The following is a 23,977-nucleotide window of genomic DNA, read 5'->3' as shown; positions in this document are numbered from 1 at the left end:
GTCGGTAGAACAGTGAGGCCACGATTTGTGCGGAACACGATTTACTCTGTTTACGAAATGGGTCATTGGAATTCGATTGAGTCAACACCTCCCTGAGCCCTAGACTAAAGTTATTTATTCGTATAAACAAAACACAAGGAAACATCGTTTTTCTGTAGCCAATGGTTACGAAGTATGGTTTGTTTGTTTGCCGTTGTTTTATTAGAAGCTACATAATGCAACAAGAAACTACAAATTACTTAATATCCTCTTTATAGTATTCAAGAATCCAACTTTATTTAGATCCACCATGAAGCTAATCTGAAAATAATCTATGTGATAATGGTTTCAAAACATTCTAGAATCTGCTATTTCTCAGATTACTAACGGTAGAAGCATCCCGAAAACAGACTGCGATAATTTTCATAATAGAATCGTTTTCTACACCATTAAGTTCATTGTTTATTATGTTGTGATAAAGATTTTGATTTAATTTATTAAATTTATGTGAAGCGATAAAAAGCAATAATCGTAATTTAATTCAATTTCTCTCGTGCACGCCAAAACAAATATCCCGATCCAAATATGTCTGACGGATGCTGACTGGCAAAAGCGGTTGGTGTTCCCTTTTCTTTACTTGCCTTCCAGAGTTTTCATGGAAAGTTTGTCACCAGTCACCTCCCATTTATGTTTCTATCGCTATGCTATAGGTCGGACAACATTTTCGACGATGCTATATCTACACTGAGGTCGTCATCACCGATACAACCAGCCCAGAGTAGTACAATTTATTATCACAGTCATAATTTGATAATGTTTATAATGAAATAATCCTCGTATTGGCAAGCACCCTGGCATCAAAACGAGCGATATGCTACATTGCTAACCATTGGTCTCCATTCTGTACGGTATGTCACCAGGATAGTAATTACATTTGATTCAATTTAAAGTTTCAAAGCCTGTTTTCCGATTGGGAACCTGAACGTTCAAGATTGTCTAACTAACCATGCTGAACTATTTCGCAGATAAAGCTCGACAAACTGGTTGTCCTATACATTTTTCTGGGTTCTATTTCGGTTAACATATCCTTGCTATGCCATCTGAAACCGACTCCGCAAATAAGCCAGGATGTACAGTGCACAGGGTGAAAACTGATAGTTCCGTTTCGTCTTATTCCTGGTTTCCTACCTGCAATTCAATATTGCATTTTGTCGGTAAAATTTCCTTCAAATAGACGATTCGTAACTAACCAGTCCAATTGCATGAGCTGTGCATACTTTACTAGTAGTTGGATTACTTGAACGAGCCGGAAATTATTGCATTAATGGAGAAATGGTACATTCAGCCATTTGGTTCATTCGGTTATACTTTTATAGAGTAAAGGGTAAAGGTTCCTATGCTCGGGGTAAAACAATTCTTTACCATGACAACACGAACTTCGAAATCGAGATAAATTAATCTTCAAATGACTGATTCGCGACATATAGAATTAATATGCATCATGCAAGGGTCCAATTTTTAGCACGGTAATAATTCGATTTGAACCCTGTAGCGCACAGTATGATGCTCAGGGAATGACAATTTTTTCATGACGGCAATCGGATTTAAAATATTCGAGCTCTACTGGTAAATTTTAAACGCAGTGTTGTATTCTTCCATATTGTATAGTTTTTCTCCTTTCAGTCTAGATGCTACCCGGAAAAATTAGGGATTATTTTTAATTGTGGCTGTTGAACTATCAACTGCCGTTCGTTAGAAAAACTATGGTAAGAAAATAAAATAATGATTTACCCACATCGGCTCATTGATTTAATTTATTGTCTTCGATTAGAGTAAAAACTTTCGCAGCATACCCTTAACAATATTTTCTATTTAAATGTGTCTTTATTCATAGTAAAATCAAACAGATGATGAACTCTATTGAATTGATTGCAGCAATCCATTGGATTATTTTGTCCATACTGTGTGCGATGAGCTGATCGTCGTATGAAGTCCATTCTTTGCAAAGATCTTCCCGGAACATTGATATGAATCCTTGCCAGAATGTGCTAGCTGAAGCCGACTAAGCCAAGGAAGTCTTCGAAGCGCGAATCGGACAAAGCATTTCTGCACTCGTTCGATCCGATCGATGTGAATGTTGTGGTATGAGGCCAGATTACAACTCCGTGTTCTAGAATACTGCGTACTAGAGCAATGTAAACAGCCTTGAGACAATGAAGGTGGTTAAAGTCTTTAGTGTTGCGTTTGATAAGTCCCAGGACGGCAAAAGCTTTAGCAATAATCTTCGAAAGCTGTTCGGTGAAGCGTAACTTAAGGTCGATAATTACGCCTAAATCTTTTACAGAAGAAACTCTTTTGACTGGATTCGCCATCATTGAGTATTCAAATCAAATTGGAGACTGAACTCGTCAAAATGTTATGGTATAACATTTATTAACATTAACACTCATGCCGTTTCTATCACATCAATTTATGACACATTCAATGTCAATTTGTAGAGCACAACAATCTACAAGACTTGTGATGATTCGGTAAATTTTTAAATCGTTGGCATACATTTTTTTAAATATTTTTTTTACGTGGCCGATTGAGCCATGGTTTTATTAGATAAAATAATTTTTTACCGTTGGATCTCGTTGTCACCCTTTTTCTAAGGGGAGAGGAGCTTCCATTTTTATCTTGCGATGATTGAGGGGCACTTTGTTCGTGACTCGTCTCGTTCTCCATTGCCGCATCGGTGGTATCGATGTTGGTTTCCGTTTTTTCTTCGTTTTCCTTGTAATTTGCAGTCTGTTGTTAGTTGCTGTAGACGCGCCTTGTTGTGCATTAATTGCAGTTGCTGGTTGGTTTGATGGTGCAACAGGAGTACTGCGCTCACTAGTTTTCGTTGCTGGGCGATTGTCCTTGTTTTTGTTTGAAGATGTCCTTTTCGTAGTTTCAGTGCAAGGTTTGCCATAGTGTGCAGTTTGTTCACAAAACTGACATGTAACCAGTTGATTTTCATACGTAATCAGCGTTTTACACGGATGTATCCTGTCTTGATCACAAAAGATGTAAGATGGAATTGCTTTACGTAGTTGCATACGTACCACTCGCACGCCATTCCGGATACCCGGAAAAAAATTCCGCCATACTTCCCTTCCGATGGAAAGAACTTCACCGTACTGCGACATACTTTCCCGAACAAACTGATCGCTGGTCTGCGGGGGAAGGTCATGCGTACTTCTATGGCATTGTCACCAAGTACACAGGGATTTTATATTTAACATTATTAATCGAAACTTAGAAATATTTCCAATCAAATGATAAAATAATATTAACAATTGATACAAAACAGACTGGGCTGTAAGTGTTCAAAACCTGACCACATCTCTACGTGTATTTTTCCTTCAGTTTCTGATATGCACCCCTATATAGAAAATAAAGATGTGATCCACATCAAAAGTGCACTCGATTTTCTCAGAGATCACTCATTCAATTTTCACAAGCTCAGTCTCAGGATTGACAATCGTTTATAACCCTACCGAACTTCATCCGGGTACGATTTCCGGTTCCGAAATTACAGGCTGATAAATATAAAAAAAAATTTGTTTCAATTTATAGGTTATGCTGGTTGACCGGCAAACGAACCGATTTCAATTCTTTCTGAACTCTCTTCATTTTCTCAGAGACATGATCTGACTTCCGGTTCCGGAACAAAAGGGGGAAATGCGTTTAAAATTTTAAACCCCCGTTTAGAGCAAATGGGCTAGCTATTCTAATTTTACGGTTGCTTTTAATGAACATTCACCAAATCTAAGTGATTCTTGCTATAAATATAAATGGGCTCCAGGTTATAAGTTCCGCCAGTAGTTCAAGGTAGATTCCATAGTAGAGACGAAGAACTACGCAATCCAAAGAAAGTATACGCTAAAGTTTATAGTAAATAAGACTATTACGATTCAAAAGAAGCTGTTGATTTTTTGTGTAGCGCATATATTTTTATTTTAACTCTAAATTTCGTGAAAATAAATTCCTACAAATTGTACAAATATCCCTGATGAAAAATAAATTCCTGGAAATTGGAGATGTATTTGGAATGACTGAAGTTTTTTATTGCAGCTTCAATGTACACATTAATAATGTTATCAATAACAAATTTGCTTAAAACCGAAACGAGGGTGTACATTTTAGACGAAATATACCAAGTTTTTCTATTTATATTGTACCCAAATCTCTGATAGTACTTCTATCGGTACAATTTTAATGACATTGAATCGTGTTTTGAGTACCAAACAAGAAATTACCTCTATCAAACAATTTCTTATAAATTTTTACCTCTTTTTTATAAATGGAGGATGGAATTGGTGATATCAGCTCATTTGGTTAGAATTTGTGAGCCTCTGGGTTATAACAGGTCAATCCACATAATGGTGTGAAAATGCCTGTCTCTTGCCATTCAAACAGTTTAATTAAAATATTTCTTTTCATTAAGATAATTTCTGACTCAAATTTTTTGCTTAGTTTTGACACAAATTCAGTCAGATTGATGCGGGCAGCTAACAAAAGTGAGCTTCGGCGCATACAAACTATATTCAACTACATTCTTGAAACCAAAAGTATCAGTAATAATACACTTGAACTTAATCATTGATCAATTTCTGAAAAAAAAACTTCTACCATTTTATCTCCAAAACCAGAGCTGTTATTCATTTGTTCTTAGAACTAGATCTACAACGCTATAATAGCTTTCAAACGAAAGGGCTTAGGGTTTATTGAAATCAATCCACATTTCCCGATTTCGTCGAGCTGAGTCGAATGATATATAACACAAAGAGTCACCGGGGCTACGATCAAAGACCGTTTTCCAAGTTATTCTATATCCTTTCTATATAGAACGATGTTGCAGGCCGTTTGATCATTCCAAACGACTTTTACTGGAAGTTATTGGAAATCTTTTTGCGGCTAGTCAGATACAACTTGAATACGCAAGCCGGTTTGTCTGGTTTGACTAAAGTAGATTTTCACACTTTATTTATCATAAACGCTATTCGATTTAGCAACTGTTTCATTAAAAATCATGCACCTTATATTAAAATTAATCAAAGGCGTTTTCCATACAAGAACATTACTCGATCGAAATGCAGAATGAAAAATTTGACATTCGATCAAAATATTCTTAATCGCTCGGAATGCTGAAACCCGATCATAAAGCAGTAACAAGTTTGTAACAAAAAACAGTACTGCTATAAGTATGGTCTCGTTAGTAGTTAAAATAACAAGTAACAAAAAAGAAATAGTTCAGTAACAAAACAAGAAATAGTACAGATATGCTATATTGATCGGGAAAAGGGGTGATAATGTTAAAATCTTAAGGTAAGGATTAAGAATATGTACTTTACACCGCTCGAGTCAATATTTTCTTGATAACATTATGGTTTGATTGCATTTGCCTTCACTAATGCGTACACACTGACACTTGTTTTCGTTTCTAATAAGTAAACGATTTTAGTTACAAAGTCTTCTAATACAAATACGTATTTCGTTCATGGCGTATAAATATCTTTAGTGTTAATAAATGTTTGAATGTTTTTCCTCCTGCACGAGCTTAAGCTGGCGGTGTACACTTAGTTAGTTATATTAATCCGTTACGGGAACACCAGTGTTCTCGTATTACTAATATTTTCATAAATATGAACTAAGAGATTCTTATTAAATCTTTCCATTGTTTCATGACTATCAGCAAGAAAGTTTTAAAGGGAACAAAATAGCATAACCTTTTCGATTTGTAAACAGCGTTGAGTCAAATTTAGATTTTTTCCGTTTTTCAAAAACTACGGTGATTGCATAATCCTTCTAAATGAGAAAGGTGAAACGAGTCAAAATATGATTATACCGATAATTTTACGGAATTCTTCGAAAAATGTGGAAACAAAAATTTTGATATAATTTACGTTTCTTCTTTAATATAGCTTCGAGTTCATAGATCTATACTATTCATCACGCTAACAGGATACTAATGGGATTGTCTGAATTCTTTTCCCAGTTTGGATTCGTGGTAATAATCTGAAGAAGATGGTTATAATTGAATATATAGTGTGAGAGCCCATAATATATGATTACTCTATACTTGTACAATACGATTGTCGGATACCTCTCACATTTCTCACATAATAAAAGCAAAGTGGAAAAGTGGTGAAGAAAAGTATCGAAAATTATAATAATAATCCTCTCTTTTGGGTTTCTTTTGTTGTAGTTGACTAGGCCTCCTGTATTGTGCTGATGCGAGATGCTCGATACGGTCTTCGTTAACCATTGATTGTGTATTTTTTTAATCATCCGTCCGCATTTATCTGTTCCTAAGCTCACGGCAGTGTGGCTTTTTGAAGTGGGTGGTTGCCAGGTATAGCTTACCAAACGAGAAAAAAGATTTTGCGGTTAGTTGCTACTTGTATGACAGAGTTTATTACCCTGCATGGTGGCGCTGAGCATGACTAATTGGATTTAAAACACCGGAGATGCAGGGCTAACCATCGTTAGCACGTGCCACTTTTCCCTGGACTCGTTGGGAAGGATTCATTTCTTCGTGTGAAATTTGATACCGTTTGGCAACAAAATTTCAGATTTGCCACAATATCCTACTTTCCTCGTGAATTTATTCCCGCTATGTCTAATTTAGCATCCGGTGTGGTTCGTTCAATGTCAATAATGTAGTAACTTGATCCTTCTGAAAACCGGACTGTATCATTGAGTACTGTGCCACAATTTCAAAGGAAACGATTTAAGCTCATTTATCAGCTCATCATGGAGAAGAAATAATTAATTATAAACGACTCAATCAGTTTTGTATACGAAGTGATGTTTGTTTTAGATTCAGTTGCACAAATCAATAGTTTTGGTATGAAGTGTTCCAATGTAAACAAGTTGACATCCTAAATAAAAACGAAAATACAGCTTATGTTCAAGAAATTTCTATTTCCCAAATTAAGGAGCAACTTTTCATCACTTGAATAAAAAAAAACTCTCTTAATCCACCTAGTGGTGTGGTAATGCTTTTCTCTTGCCATTTATGTAATCTCATAATTACATTAATGTGATTATACCCTCAGCCAATAGTTTTCTGCTGTCCCATGCATAATTGATCAAATATAACACACACACACACACATATATATATATATATATATATATATATATATATATATATATATATATATATATATATATATATATATATATATATATATATATATATATGTATATATATATATATATATATATATATATATATATATATATATATATATATATATATATATATATATATATATATATATATATATATATATATATATATATATATATATATATATATATATCTAATCGTCGCTTATTTGAAAAAAAGCGCCGTTTGTTTGAACCCTCATAACCCTCATAACCCTCATGTGGCATGTTATACAGAAATTCCGTATGGGACCATAAGGCTTTCATTTGAATACTCTCTTCATCAATATTGCCCACACCAAAGCAGTTTCAACGAGCCAATGCAAGAGAGTATTTTCGTAGGTAAACATAATGGTCACTCTACAAAGAGATTCTCTTCTGCTAAAACAGTTTCATCACTATTTGTAATCAAGATTAACCGCCACCACTACACAATAAATGAAAGAAATAAAACCTAAATAAAAGCCTAGCTATTATTTTTTCCTAAAATATATAGTCAAAAGCAAAGTCCTGGCATTTGTGGAATTTGGCCTTTCTGTTTCAACAGACTTCGCAGCCGATTTTTAGTGTGAGAATCATTGCATGGCTAGTACTATGGATCCTACTGACACTAAGAATCCTTCCAGGTCGGGGCTCGAGCCCTCCTAAAATATATGTGTTATGTTTTAAACATTGAAAAAAGAAGCGACTGAAAGATTGTAATTGTAAAGAAATTGTACACTAGCGTGCCCCAAGTGACCAAGAAAGCCATGTATATATATATATATATATATATATATATATATATATATATATATATATATATATATATATATATATATATATATATATATATATATATATATATATATATATATATATATATATATATAAGACTTTCGAGTTCAATTCAGGCATCGCCGATAAATTTTGTGCGGACTGAAGAAAAACTACGTTTTGCCGGTGGTATAAGATAATAACACTCATTCTTGTTTACGGCCGTATTCGATACGTTTGAAAGTATATCAAATTCGTATTACCGTTTACGTTCGAATCGATCACTGTGAGCTGTAATTAAAAATGTTTGATATCATTTTTTATTACATTACTATTCGACGAACACATACTTTCGAACGAATGCGAAAAATACATTCTTGTTTTCACTCGATTGTGTACGAACGCGATTCCTGTGCAAAAGAACACTGAACTAAATTCTCATTTTCACATTATATGATATTCTAATGATTTTTCACTATTAGCATATCCAATGATAGCTACAAAGTGTATTGAACATCATGTCAAAAATATAAGATAATCTTATGAAACATAAAACTCTTCGTAACGTTATTTTTACAAGATTTTCATATAACGAATGAAATTTCCAGTCTGAGTCAAATTTATTGGCACGCCCTATAACCATTACTAGATATCCACACAACATACATTGAAACAATTTATGAAGCGCATATTATATTCACTTCGAATTAATAGAGATAGGTTTATCTATAGCATATGACTTTTTTCATAAAATTTATATATAACTTATGATGGAGGCCATCCCAGTTCTATATAGCAGTTATATATAGGTCAAATGATTGCTATTTGATTGAATAAGTGATGCATATAAGATTCAAATTAATTAAAATACTGGAATAATGGTGCTTAATGGGATCAAAAACAATTAAAATAATTGTCTTATCAAAAACTTGTTATATTTTTCGTATGTAAAGAGTTTCATAATGAAAATTTATTGAACCTCTTTCTACTACACTCACTTCTTTGGAACTGGCTGATTTCATCGGATATTTACTGTTACCAGACGAATCAGATGCACAACGAATCGGAAACTACTTCTTTTCTCGAGGATTTGAGCTATACTAGTCGTTATTTTGTAAGGGAGCACCTCCTGATATTTGCGAAGGAGAAGTAGGATCCCGAAACTATAAATAAAAAATTTAAATCCTCTCATTAGACAGACAGAGTGATGAGACGTACCGGGTATTTATTCCATAATCCGTTAGGGCATATCCTTGAACGATATTGAATGAGCTATCTTGTCAGCTATTTAAAATAATGGAACTTGATAAAAAAAACTATCTGGAGCAGTTGATGAATATCGAGGACATAACTCCTTCTCCAGCTTCAAGCTGTACGATTCACAACTATTCTTTCGTAAAAACAAACTCCATTATATATCTAAGTTAAAAAATTATTTCTTGTTATTTTCCTCAGCTTAAGAAGACAGTGTCTCGTTTTCTTCCCTTTAGCAGATTTGATGTACGCTTCCAATGAAAATTATAAGTTTTCACATGACTTTTATTAAACATAATCAGCATGCGATTAATAGAAACATGTAATGAATATTAAAATTATATTGGCTTAAGTTTTATCGACTTTTCGCATAACTTGTATATGGTATTTTTATCAATATCATAAAGATTATGAACATCATTTAAGTTTTATGTAGAGTTCCATTAAAAGTCATAAGTTGTCTTATGTCATATGTCATATGTCCATATACATTATATGGAATATTCTTATAACTTTCATTATGGTAACGTCTATTTAGATTCAACGTACGCTTTAAATAAAGATTGTAAGTTTCCATATAACTTCTATAAATTATATTCTGCATATGATTCATATGACAAATCTAATGATTATAAATAAGATTTTCATTTCAGTGAAGGATCGGCAGCGCATGTAGTTTTTTTTAGGAAGATGTGACGAATGCAACATAATAAATGAACATTGTACTCAGGACTATTTTTTTTCAAGTCGGTAAATAAAATTTTCAAATTAAACTTCGTGCAAAGTAAAAAAGCATTTAAAATAGCAGTCCGATCAGTAGTATCTGCGAAAAATATGTAGCATTTTTGTCATGATTTCGAAAGTCTACATGTTTATTACATTGGTAAAATCATGCATTTAAAATAAAATAAAGCATGTTTACTTACCAATGGCGTATTTTCCATGAAGTACATAATAGATGTAAAGTTTGATGCGTAAAAACTTGGAACCACGCATATATTCGAGGGCTCGCCAGGAAAAATAGCATTTTACTATAACTGCTATGCTTTCTAAATGTTCTTTTCAAAACACACATTTATGATTTTATTGCAAATCACCTTTAGATTCGAAAATAAATTTGTTGGAAATCGGTTAAACTTTTTTTCAATGTGCTCGAACGGTTGATTCGCAACATTAAACTGACGAATCGAAATCAAACCGGCATTTCGTCTATTCGTCCGTAAACGAAAATGGAACTTTTCGTTCGTACGAATGATGTTCGAATACACGTATCGTTTGAAGGTAAAATGGCATACATTCTAGCGTTTCGCATATGGTTAATTACAAAAATTGGACTGATTTCATCAAGGCTTAGCATTTATTTGGAGAAGCTTACTGATATTCGAATATTTTGTGGCAAACGAGTTGTGTTCGAATTCATTCGAGTGAAAACAAGAATGGTTTATTCGTATTCGTTCGAAAGTACCCGTTCGTCGTATGGTCGATACGGACGTAAACAAGAATGAGGGTGTATATCTTCCGTACCGGGAATGATTGACATAATTTTCCAAACTAGATCAGAGACCACATTGCAGCTTTCAAAATAGCCTAAGTTTATAGAAATTCATTGATTATCCTCGAGAAGCTTGAACCAATGAGAAAAGTGCAGTTAGTCACTTATCCCATTATATCTGCAGAACCGGTAGTGACTGCCATTTGATAGTAGTTTTCAAACAAGCCTTAGCTTGCTAAAATCGGTTCAGCCATCTCTGAGAAAATTGATCGGTAAAAAAAACGCGTTTGTCGGTTACTTCACTTATACAATTATATCTCTGGAACCAAAAATGACAGCAATTTGATCTTCAAACTTGCTTTCAAATAAGCCTGAGTTTGTTGAAATCGGTTCAGACATTTCTGAGAAAATTGAACAGTAACACAACAACGCGTTTTGCCGCTTAAGTCACTTATACCATCATATCTCCGGAACCGGGAGTCGCAGCCATTAGACCTTCGAAATTGATCAATGGCTCAACAATAGTTTTCAATCGAGCCTAAGCTTGTTAAAACCAGCATACACACATACACACATAGACATCTTCCGATTTCGTCGAGCTCAGTCGAATGGTATACGATCCGACGATCCGTTCGAAAGTCGGTTTTCCAGTAATTCTATTACCGTTCTATAGAGAAAGACAAAACGTAGGTCGTCGCGAAAGATGTTATGTTTTTCAACAATTGTTGCGATGCATAGGTCGTGAAATGTACTTGCTCAGACATTTTCAGTTTTCAAAATTGACCTATGCTCAAATCCAAGTCAGTATTAGTCTACAATAATCTAAACACTCCAACAAATTCAATTGATACCAATATTATCCCGTACCTGATCAAAAATAAAAATCTTCACCCGTACCCGATTAAAACCCGAAAAAATTCGGGTATTCGTTTTTAAATACCCGAAACCCGACTAAATTTTTGAATCCGAACCCAATCCGTACCCGTTAAAAATGAAAAAAATGCCACCTTTATCCGACCCGAACCATGCAAACATATTTATTTCTAAATCCAAACCTGACCAATACCCGTCGGGTTCGGAATTGGTTCGGTTTCGGGTACAAATACCCAAAACCCAAGCATCTCTAGTCTGTAGGATAGTAGCACTAGCCGTGCAATATGCTAAGAATCGGCATCAAAGTCTGATAAACAAGAGTTACAGGAGTGTAATGTGGTTCCAAGATTTCTGTTGCCAAAGTTGATTTATTTACTTTTGTAGCACCCACGGTATCATATACACATGAACCAATGAATCAAAAACGAAAAAACTTTAACTGTATAATGCATTGCAACTGATTGATTCAATATATAGGAATTGATAGTTAACTCACTTGAAATGTGTATAAAACATTTTCCATAAAACGAACAAAACCGGCTAATTTTCATACATCACTCAAACTCATGTGCTTCCTCAGATTGGTACGGGTTGTACCTATTTTTGTTATCATTGAGAAGAGAGCAGTAGCCAAGAAAAGACACTTTGTTTGGGACAGTGTTTCGGCATTAGCCATCAATTCTTCGTTAGTAGACAGAACGAGAGAGAGAGACATAATAAACCCGCGCTTGCAGAAATATTTACCACTTCTAGATATCTTGCAACCAGCGGCGACGGTGATTACTAGATTCAAACTCCGTTCACTTGATATGTACTATTGCAACTGTTGGTCTATTCGTATCCTAACGTCCTAGTGTTGGTGACTCGCTGAGCTCCGAGCCAGCTGGTTTCTATGGTAGCATGTCAAGAAGTATAACCACGAAGGGGAAATTGCAGTTTGGGTTCGGTCTGCAGCAGTTTGCTCCGTTGGGTGGTGGGAAGCGTTATGCTAGTTGGAATTGGTTGCGCATGCGAACTAATGGGCAATTTTACAGTGTTGCCTTTTGATCAACTTGCTTCATCCCTATGGGGCTCTACGTTGTAGTGCTCGTTATCACATTTATTCGTTCTTACAACCTCACTGAACTAGAGTAAATTTATTAATCCCAAAATGGTTCCGATTCGGAATGAGAAGAAAAGTACGAAACATTTTAATTGTGCTTTTACTTTATTAGCTGCGAGGCAGGTTATATTTGGCGTATGATGAACGGTACTTTTTTCAGCATTCCTTCTCCTGGTATTGTTTTTTCAGCAATGAATGTATTAAATAGTTGACGATCTTCTCGAAAGTACGAAAGGATGTGATTTTTTGTCCTTTTAATTAAATAACTCAATAATACCATACCCTGAAGGTGATGAAAAAGTATTCATAAGAAAGAATTTAATTCTATTCAGCTCCCATCAAGCAAGCGGGTCGCGAGATCGTGTACGCCAATCTATTCTGACAGAGTAGTTAGGAATGGTTTAGGGGACATAAAGCAGATCCACATCAGCGAGTTGCTTAAGTTCGAGACGAGAGTGAGAAAAAAGTGAAACGGACAACAAAAGAGCGTGATTGTTAATTAAGACAAAAGGGATATCGCTCGCAGCCATATTGGAAATATTTTGCCAACACAAACACCTTCGCATTATTCTCAAGTGCGAACTGGTATATTTTTTTTTTGCTTTCTTAAAGCGGAGGGATCAAATTACAATCCTCAACTGGTGTGTTGTTTACCGCGTAATATCCGACGGTATCTCGGGCCGTAGTTATATTTTCGTTTTAGGAATTCCGTTGCTGATGACGTTGGCTCTCAGCGACTTGTTTTAATCATAAACGTTGCCTCAAAATGGGAACAAAGAATAATTAATCCTTTAAATTACTTCATGTCTGCAAAAATGTTTTACAACATACCATTTCTATTGTTTTGAATGAGTAGGGTTTAGATAGATCTAGCAGTTTATATCGAGGCGAATGAGTGTTCTATTGAACAGCCTATATTTATTTATTTGTACTATAATTGAAGAAAACATACGACAAATATGATATTTCTAATGAATGAGTACTTTGACCTGTTAAGAGAAATGTTATCATATGACTCCATATGAACTGACTAGAACTATATTACAAATTAGACATGTCGATTTACCTGTATCCTATCCTCTGGAAGATCTGTTTTAAGAGAAAGCATCTCTCTGGCATACACGTCAGGGTAGTGAGCTTCTTTGAACGCCTTTTCTAATTCGTCTAATTGGTAACTGGTGAAAATCGTACGACTGGAACAGTAAAAAAAGTTTTTGTTCGATGTCCTTTCACATGAATCAAGGAAAGTGAAAATACGCGATGCCGTCGGCAGGAGTAAAAAAGGGTTGTTTGGTTGTTTAAAGACTTCAATTACCTATGCCTCCGTTTCTTTTTCTTTTTCTTGCCATATCCATTTATATTATCCATTGAATAGTCTTTGCTGGAATCCACTCCTCCTGAAATAGAAACATTCCAGAATCAGATACGAGCAATGTTTATAGGTAATATTATTCTGTTCTTAATGTTGAAATATCAACTGAGAAATTCGTCTTCTACAAATATTTTACTCTTGGTTTGATATTGCAATGACAGAATTTGCTACATTGTTATTATTTGTGATATTTTATCTCTTATTTAAACAAAATAATGTTGAGTTGAAATAAAGTTAAGTTTTACCATTAAGTTATTTGGTTTCAATAATAAAGTTCGCTATTGGTTTACAAATCACTTCACTTTACAAACACTATTCACGTTTCACAACCTGATTTAACTCACAGATTTCTCTGCCTTCATGACTATTGTCAATCGTGTATGGGAGGATTTAAGAAAGTTATGGATAGTGCTTGCATGAAAAACAAGCTTTTTCTTCCAATTTTCCTACTGACAGATCTGGATTTTCATCACGACCCCAAACAATTGCTTTTTGCATTTGCTCTTCTTTCGATACCATCATCGATCTAAAAGCTTGTAGTATCACCAAAAATGAATTAACACAATGAATAGACATACGTTCATCAGTTGATTTTACGCGTTGATTAAGTAGATACATACGTATTTAGGCGTGTTACGAACAAATCTTAGCACAGTCAATAAAATCAGCAAATAATGTTTACATACATGTCGTGATTAACAAAAATTATAATGAAAATAATAACAGCAACAAAAATCTAACTTTGCCTGAATCGGTCGAGCTTTATTTTAATTTTTTTTAAAGTAACTATTTATTGGAATATGAGTTAAATTTTAAATTATTAAGGTTTAAATTGGGTGTTCAGACACAAGTGGTCACTTTTCAGCCCTATTATATACATGATTTGGTTATTACCATGAAGACATGAAGATAATTAACTGCGTTTTTGCAGCATTTGGTTTAATTTTCCATTTTGACAGATAATCACTGAAAATATTCAAGCTTCTTTGTAGGCAACTGCAGATCACTCTTAGATTTCTACCTGTGGCTAACAGACTTGTGTCGTCACAGAATAGCGAATTCTGACAACAAACGGGTAGATTTGGAAGATCAGAAGAGAAAATATTATACAAGATTGGAGGTACGCTCGAACCCTGCGGAACTTCACCTGCTCGTACGGATAACCTGAAGAGTGCGATCAGTAGAATAATGTGGAATCATTTTGATCAAATAAATAGGAAACTGGAAATCAGACATTTTTGCTATTAAACCTTTGTGCCAAACACTGGCGAATGCTTTTTCTATGTCTAGAAGAGCAACTCCAGTGGATAACCCAGAAGATTTATTTGCTTTTATCATGTTCGTTACTCTTGAAAGTTGATGAGTAGTTGAATGTCCAAATCTTGAATGACGAAATCCGAACTGCTCTGGTAAAAAAAATGAATTCTCATTTATAGGAGACATCTTTCTCAACAAGATAATTTTTTCGAAAAGTTTACTGATAGAAGAAAGTAAACTAATTGGTCGATAACTTGATGCTTCAGCTGGTTTTTTGTCAGGTTTGAGGATAGGAATTACTTTAGCGTTTTTCCATCTCTTTGGGAAGTAAGCTAATGAAAAACACTTGTTGAAACTTTAAGCAAGAGTCTCAAGGCAACATCGGGAAGTTTTTTAATAAGAATATTAAAACTTCCATCATTACCAGAAGCCTTAATGTTTTTAAGTTTCCTAATGATTGACTTAATTTCATCAAAATTCGTCTCAATAATATCATTTGTTAATAACACTTGAATTGAAATATAATCATATTTCAGTGAGACTTCATTTTCAATAGACTCACAACGTTCAAATTAAAACTGTGGACATTCTCGAACTGCTGAGCAAGATTTTGAGCCTTTTCGCCATCGGTAAGAAGTATTTGATTTCCTTCTTTGAGAGCAGGAATTGGTTTCTGAGGTTTCTTAAGAACCTAAGAAAGTTTCCAGAAAGGTTTAGAATAAGGTTTAATTTGTTCAACTTCTTTAGCGAAATTTTAATTTCGCAAAAGAGTAAATCTATGCTTATTTTTTTGTAAATCCGTAAGTATAATTTTCATAGTAGGATCACGAGAACCTTGATATTCTCGTCGACGAACATTCTTCAACCGAATGAGCAGTTGAAGATTGTCATCGATGATAGGAGAATTGAATTAATTTGAGTTTTGGGAGCTCCATTTTAAATGAATTTCTCATTATTCCACCGAATGTGGTTGCGTTTTATCCGAATTCGAATTCCGGTTCCGAAAGTAAATGATGACATTTGTTTATTTTTTATTTATTTTGTTAATTTAAAACAAACACTACGGTCTGTTTGTCCCGGTGGCATAAGTCCACCAAACAGGTAAGTCGTGTGGCATCTGGCGAAATTATCTCAATCAAGAGCTAATACACTGATTTCCAGATCCGTGTCGTAAAATGCCACAAAATCGGGAGCTCGCAAGTCAAGGTGTATTTCCATGCCGATGATTGAATGGCTGCAGGAACTTAAATAATGCAGTCTAAAACGGAACACTTGTAGGCTTTGCGGAGTTCACAACCCTCTGTCCCAGTTGAACAGACTAATTGAAGACATAGACGAAAACTATGTCTATTATTCGGCATATATACCGCTTAACCGGTCTTCATCGAGCGATGACACTCATTATTCAAATTATTAAAATTCCAGTGGAGCTCATGTCATTACTAGGATATACATTTCTATGTATTTGCTTTTATACAATAATAAAATGTTAGTTTATTACGCTGCAAAGTGTGGTGTGAAATTCGACATAATCTTTCTTTTCTTTCTTGTGGGAAGGGTATCCGAAGGGATCAACGTTTTTCCCGGAGTGAATGAATCCTTGCTGTATTTATTGTCGCACACATTCATGTAACCAACTCATTCATCCATCTGCAGTGTAAACTTAGGTTTACAAGATAACACCACAAATGAACTCGTGCTGAATCAAGATCATGCTTGGCATGTAACTGTGGCTTGTTCACATTTTTAACAACACGCATTCAAATGTAAACAAACCACCGATAGCTATCAAATGATGTTCATTCGGTGAATTTTGTAAGGTTATGTCATGTTCGTATAAGCCTTGGGATAAGAGGTTGCTTGGGCCAGAGAAAAAGGGGCACAATTGTGATTAAGGATTGATGACTTTTCATCTCGTTTTCGCAAGTTGTGAACTTTAGGCAATATTGGTATGGGGCTAGTTGATGGTTGTAAGAGAAAAACGGATTAGGTGGAGTCCTTATGTCTTGAGCAAATGTCACATAAGAAGGTATAGCAGAGTGGCAAGTCGATTAGCGATTCAAATTTTCTGTTTTTTTCCGGTTTTCCCGGTTAGCGAGATAATTTTTTTTAAACAGATAGGGTAACGGCTTCCTATTTCATCTAAGCTCCTATTTCCATCTCATCCCTTCATCTCATTACTTTGAACATACATAATATTTTACAACGTACCTGAACCAAACTGTGAAATGTTTTAAAATGATTATTTAAGCTATTGTCACACTTTCCCATTCGAAGAAACGGTTTTAAATTCTTCAGTGATCGTTTTTTTTTTCATTTAAAACAAACTTACTTTTCAATTAAGGACACATTTTCGTCTCAAGATATCAGTCATGTTTCTGAATATCTACTAATCGATTCGTCTCAAAACATGATCACTATTTCACACAATTACACTACTATTGAATGTTGGATGACTTCATAATTAGTAATGTTCACTTGCCACTTGTTTAATTAACGATTAAAAACTTCAAAAATTTCCCGAACCAATAAAAGTCTTCAAAAATATGAGTTTTTCACTTAGTTTACTTGATTGCGCTTTGCTTTCATCTCATTTGGTTTCGCAAAGTTGCCAAGTTTTCTCATAATATCACAAAAAAATTGTATTCATCTTCAAATTATCATCAACAAGTATTTTTCTAGAATCCGTGACATTAGTTTAATTATATTATTGATGTTTATATTTCAATTAAACTGTTTCGGCTTCGAATATTACCAGGGAGAGCGTGTTAAATACTAATGAAATAACCGTTGTGGCAAATCTAGTACCACTGGTTTCATTCCGCTATATGTCAACATAACGCTGTTAAGTGTGTGTGTTTGATCGGCTATGCACAGAGATGCCAGATATTTTCATTGCAAAAAAAATATATTGCTTTGCATAAAAAGTCTATATCTGTTCTATCTGTTTTCACTAATAAAATGAAATTTGTATAATAAAAGAATGTTAAAAAATATTTTTTTATATCTTCGTAAGTAATTGCTGCACTCACTAGAATGTTCAACTTTCAAAGAATCACTGCAATAAAATTCTAATAGATACTCGGAGAGAAAAGTTTAATTTTCTATTTCTTACTTTTTATGAACCTGTACAAATCTGTATTAAATTTAGAAAATCTGTATAAAATCTGTATAAAATCTGTATTCTGATTGAAATTAGTATGCGAACGCAAAAATCTATACAATATAGATAAATCTGTATAAATGGCATCGCTGTCTCTGCAATTTGGTTTTAGAAGGGTAATGCCTCAAAAGTAACAATTCCTTTTTTGTTGTTTGCCTTTTTTATATAGAAAGGTTATGCAATCACTGTGGAAACCGACTTTTGAACTAAGGTTCGGAGGGCCGAGTGTCATATACCACTCGACTCAGTTCGTCGAGTACGCAAAATGTATGTGTGTGTATGTGCGTATGTGTGCATGTAACGTTATTTAGCACTAACTTTTCTCGGAGATGGCTGAACCGATTTTTTCAAACGTAGATTCAAATAAAAGGTCTTGTAGTCCCATACAAAATTCCTGAATATTATTAGAATCCGACTTCCGGTTCCGGAATTATGGGGTAAAATGTGCAAAAAATTGCGAAAATAAGTGCACTAACTTTTTCAGAGATGGCTGAACCAATTTTCACAAACTTAGGTTCAAATGAAAGGTCCTGTGGTCCCATCCGTAATTCCTGAATTTCATCCGGATCCGACTTCCGGATCCGGAAATATAGAGTAAAGTGTGTTAAAAATTTTATACCATTACTGAAAAGGGCGATAAACCGTAAAAAGTTTTCGAAATCGACCTCAAATCTTCTCCAATTGATAGTTTTTATCAGTAGACGGTCAAACAAACCGATTTCGGTTATTGTTTTAATAATCGAAGAAGATTATTTTGAAGAATACCACAGTATTATAAATGATAGTATGATTGATATGAGAAAGGCATCATTACACCACTAGATGGATTAAAACAGTTTTTTTTAAGTTTGTCAAATTAACTTTACAGTACAATTTTAAATTCAAAACGAAAGGTAACGAAAACGACCCAAAAATTTTTAAACATCGAAATGATTCTAAACTGGTTCTAAAAAAAAATCGTATGTTGTCTTATAGTTGGCATTAGACCCGTTTTAAGAAGAATTATGACATTTTGAATCTGAGAGTGTAATAGTGCAATATTTTTTTCCGAACGCTGTTGTCATTGGTAATTTATAGGATGAATAGAGGATCAACGATAGGATGAATCAAAGTCCATTGAGATGACATTAGGAGCAGAGTAGTGAACATAACAGAAGTGCTTTTAGCGGGGTTTTGAAGGCTAGCTTGATTGCCAACAAATGTGAATTAATTCCCAATGTGGAGCAAGGCGAATTAAGCTAAAATATGAAATAATTAAAGTGAATTTTAGTGACTAAATCTGTTTTTTCAAGGTAGCGTACCTACAATGAGATAAAATATTGAGCCGTTACTGTATCCATTATAAAAAAAGCATTATAATTGGTTAGCTAGTTGATGATTGAAGTATTTTTCGGTATCTCGATAAATAAACAGGAAATATTCAGCAAAAAGTTTTTTTTAGTCATCTAAGGGGTTTAGTTATAAGTAACCGGTAGGTACTGAGCGCACTTGACTGTTTTTATTATTTTTTGGTATATTATATTCAAGGTTGAAAATGAATCAATAGGAAAAAACTATCCTCCCGTAAAACGCTCTCCATTTAACCACATATACGATATCTTTCCAGAATGGAGTTTTAGCGACACAGAATAAAATTTTTCCAAAAGTCCTAAAATGAACACTTGTCGCTCTGGAAAATCAACAACAGTCCATGTCAGCAATTTCAAATCATTTCATACACAGCTTTCTATTTTTTCTTTATAGGGTTTTAAGTTTTCGTGGAATAACCAGAAAACTAACCAGAAAGTTCTAGTTATTCATAGTGAACTCTCTGCTTGTTTATAGTCAGTTTTATTTAAAAATAGCCCAATAAATTTATCTTCCATGAGAAATTGCTAGAAGCAGATCAATGTCACGTTTGTAGTAAACTGATTACTCAAACATACTTTGATTTAGATCATCTAACAATAACATTCCGGATTTAAAGAAAAATAATTAAATTAGATCTATATTCTACCACCTTAGACTAGCTGGCTAGAATACAGATCTCTGTTTTGGGTAATTCGGTTGATATCGATTCATGAGTCGAGTAGATTATTTCAATCATTACATGATTGAAACTTGAATTTTATTCTCCTATCGCACCTTCAAAATAAACATTAAACATAGCTTCACTGAACGAATTAAACCATATTCTAAACCTGTCGTTTTTCTACAAGTCCTCAGAAATTATAGAGCCTGTATGGGTTGCATCAACACGTTTGCTGAACTTGAAATTTGAAATTTGAAATTTTTCTTATATTTGAGCGAGTAATATTTTGCTCAATTTTTCATTGAAATTCCTGGTCTTTTCCTATTTTTCTAGGGAAAATCAAATTCTCGACTTTTCCCGTTTTCCGATTATCCAGATCTCTTGCCACCCTGAGTATAGGCTTCTTCATGCGCATGCGAAACAAACTTACGTGATTAAAGATATCTGGGAGACAATTATTCCAAGCTTCCTATCCGATAGAAAAAATCTTTCCGTATTTTTCCATGGTAAGCCTTGGTATTACATTCCTGTAGTGGAATTTGACCTTCTGTTTCAACAGACTTCGCAGCCGATTCAGAGTGTACATAACCAGGCCCGTACCCAGGATTTCGTTTCGGGAGGGGCCCAAAGATGAAAAAAATGTTACTGAAGATTGCTGATGTACCTAATTCTCAGTGTAAGGCACACCGGTGTTTTTAACCGACACTTTAAACTTTTCTATCGGAACTGTTATTGTATTGCATTTCTTTATGTTCACTGTCTTGTTATTTCTGTATGCATGTCTAAAACCTTCTAAATAATTATATATTTGTTTTCGATTTCGGGAGGGGCCAGGGCCCCTCGGGCCCCCCCTCTGGGTACGTGACTGTACATAACCAATGCATGGCTGGTGCTACGGTTCTACTGACACTACGAATCCTTGTTCCATGTTGCATTGAACATATCGCTCTTAAGACCCTGACGGATAATCATACACACGCACTTTTATAGCGTTATCTTCCACATTAACTGATATGTTTCGCAAAACATTTTCATGCTTCGCATAATGCCCGTTGCAATTGTTTCAATTGCTTTGCACTCCCTGACGAATTGAATCTATATAACATTACCAGCTTTGTGAAATAGAAGCAAAATTGTTGTTCCTTAAGGGGCGGGTACATATTTCTACATATAAAAAATCAAGACCCGACGTTTTCCTTTTCGTTGTTTGTAACTTTGGGGAGTTTTTACAGCTTCAAAATGGTGGATTTTTCTAGTGAAAAATCGTAGTTTTAACTTTGAACAATCACCAAAAAATCAAAAAATTTCAAAAAAATCAAACAGAAACATTGGGGTCTAGAAAAACTTCTACTCTAACTATGCTACATTCATTTGTTCACTTCTGATTAGCCTGCGCTGAGATACAGTGGACACCACAAATCATGATTTTTTAGAAGCGTCTTCAAAAATTCCTCTTCACCGACTTATTTCTCAATATTTTTCCACAAAAAAAGACAAATTATCCCCCCCTCCCCTCTTTAAGCAAAGTTTCAAGTTCTTGTATCGAAGGTCAACTGCATGATGTCAACAACAGTTCTATTTTTTTAAGGTGATTGACTGAAGCTTTACTATCCACATTGATTTGTATTTATCGGTACCAAAAGTTCCGAAAGTAGCAAAGAATAAGAAGTGGAATTCACAACCATTTCTCAAAGATATCTCATGAACTAGTAGATTTTAGCGGCATAAAACATCCGATCAAGACTTTTTGAGTGCGATTGGGTAGAAAAAATCCTATTTGAGTAATATGTGCTGATCTTGTTTAGAAGTGCCATTGGTCACTTTGATTTTCTATATCCATTCTCACTGGCCAAATAATTGGCACAATAAAAATCTGCACAAAGCCTAACTTTTTTGGTTGTTTCGGAAGATTTAATGATTAATTTGTATCGATTATTAAATGTACATGGTCCAAATGATGGATACTTTACAGACTCGAGAAATGAAATTTCGAAAATTCAAAAAAGCAATTAGCAATGAAGTAGTTTTTTTATTCAATAATATAATTTTTAAGGCACACTGCTTAAGCTCTAAGATGCCCAGGGCTGGTAATGATGTAGTTGTTTCTCAACGTTACTGTAAGAAACCAGCTGTCATAGGTCTGCTTTCAATATCGAGTCTATCTCTAAGAATCGATTGAAATATAAAATCATTACATTGGTATGTTCACAGTCTACCCTTTACGAGAAACCAGGATACAAATGTAAAGTATATGATGGCTCGTAAATGCAAATCAAATCGACCTGAAAGGCGAAAGAAAGACCAATATAATAGCCGTACTGAGGTAAATTGGGTAAAGGGGAAAATTTTCAATACAACTTGATATTCCAGTAATGGCTGACTGCTCGTAATTTGGAGCTCCATATGAATAAATAAAATAAACTTGACTGTTGGTTTGTTTACTAGTATATCTTTTTTCCTACACCATGTAGGGTTAGATATCAAAGCTTATATACATATTTAGCCTGTAGAAACAGCCAAAACAAGTTTGTCAGTGGTATGCACTGAGCTAAAAATGGCATTGCTATCACAAAAGTTTTTTCAAGCCAGCAAAGTAAAGGTATTTTGTTTAATTGGTGTTTTATTGGAGTATGGTGCAATTTTAATGTTTGGCATCAACCAGAAAAATATTTACATCTAGTATTGATCTAGAAAGATGGATTGATCAAAGCATCACTAATCTGTGATCTTAATACTATATAAAACAGCTAATTGTTAGTACTAAATATCATCAAAAAAATCAAAACTTTCCATTGTAACGTCAACTGACAGGAAATGAATGATTGAGGGAAAATTTCACACGAGAATCCCTCTAAAAATACTTATATTCATAGACGATCAATGCGTGATCTTCCAAATTCAGAAAAATCTCACATCATTCGTTGCGTTGCATCTGATTCTTTGCTGAAATTCCCACATAGAATCGCACAGATTTCTGCTTGGAACATTGTACTGTATCCACCAAGTGAATGAGATTGCTCTAGTCTCATTTCAGTAAACACCAACACCAGCACGACCATCCAACAGTGAACAGTCTGTATAAAAAACTGTGTTCATCCAGTTATCGTTCTCACATTGGACGTTTTGAAAGGAAAGTATTTTTTGTACGATTTATTAATTTTAGTTGGTTTGACGTAAAACCGCCATAACTAAGTTTAGTTTTTGCAATGACTGAGCGAAAACATATATTGGAGAAGCCAAAAGAATGAAAAACTAACAGAAAAGATGATTTATTGAAGAAATATAGGCTCAGAGACAGGACTCGAACCTGCGTTCTTATGTATTCCGTGCATACGCGCTACCATTTCGCCACTCTGAATCTTGTTTTAGTCACTTTAAAACGCCAGTCAGACATAGTAGAATGTACATCGAACATGGTCTACATCCTGACCGTCACCCGACCGATACCTTACATCCAAACATCTTGTCTGACTACTCGACTGATCCCCGACGATGAATCTAGCCTACACCGACGG

At 34.5% G+C, this 23,977-nt stretch overlaps 1 protein-coding gene across 4 annotated transcripts in view; it reads right to left on the bottom strand.

Moving 5' to 3' along the window:
- The window catches only part of LOC131438973 (visual system homeobox 1-like), a 191,985-nt gene that overhangs the window by 86,267 nt on the left and 81,741 nt on the right, over nt 1-23,977 (bottom strand). For all 4 annotated transcript variants that reach the window (XM_058609411.1, XM_058609413.1, XM_058609412.1 and 1 more), the window contains exons 3-4: nt 13,975-14,056; nt 13,726-13,852 (exon numbers count right to left, since the gene is read on the bottom strand). In XM_058609411.1, the coding sequence (XP_058465394.1) occupies nt 13,726-13,852; nt 13,975-14,056 (209 nt within the window). The remainder of the gene's footprint in view (nt 1-13,725; nt 13,853-13,974; nt 14,057-23,977) is intronic.

This window comes from Malaya genurostris, chromosome 3 (genome assembly GCF_030247185.1).
Source record: "Malaya genurostris strain Urasoe2022 chromosome 3, Malgen_1.1, whole genome shotgun sequence".
NCBI classification, from domain to species: Eukaryota; Metazoa; Arthropoda; class Insecta; order Diptera; family Culicidae; genus Malaya; species Malaya genurostris.
The sequence above is the reverse complement of the archived record's forward strand: the minus strand, read 5'-3'. Positions and strand labels throughout refer to the sequence as shown.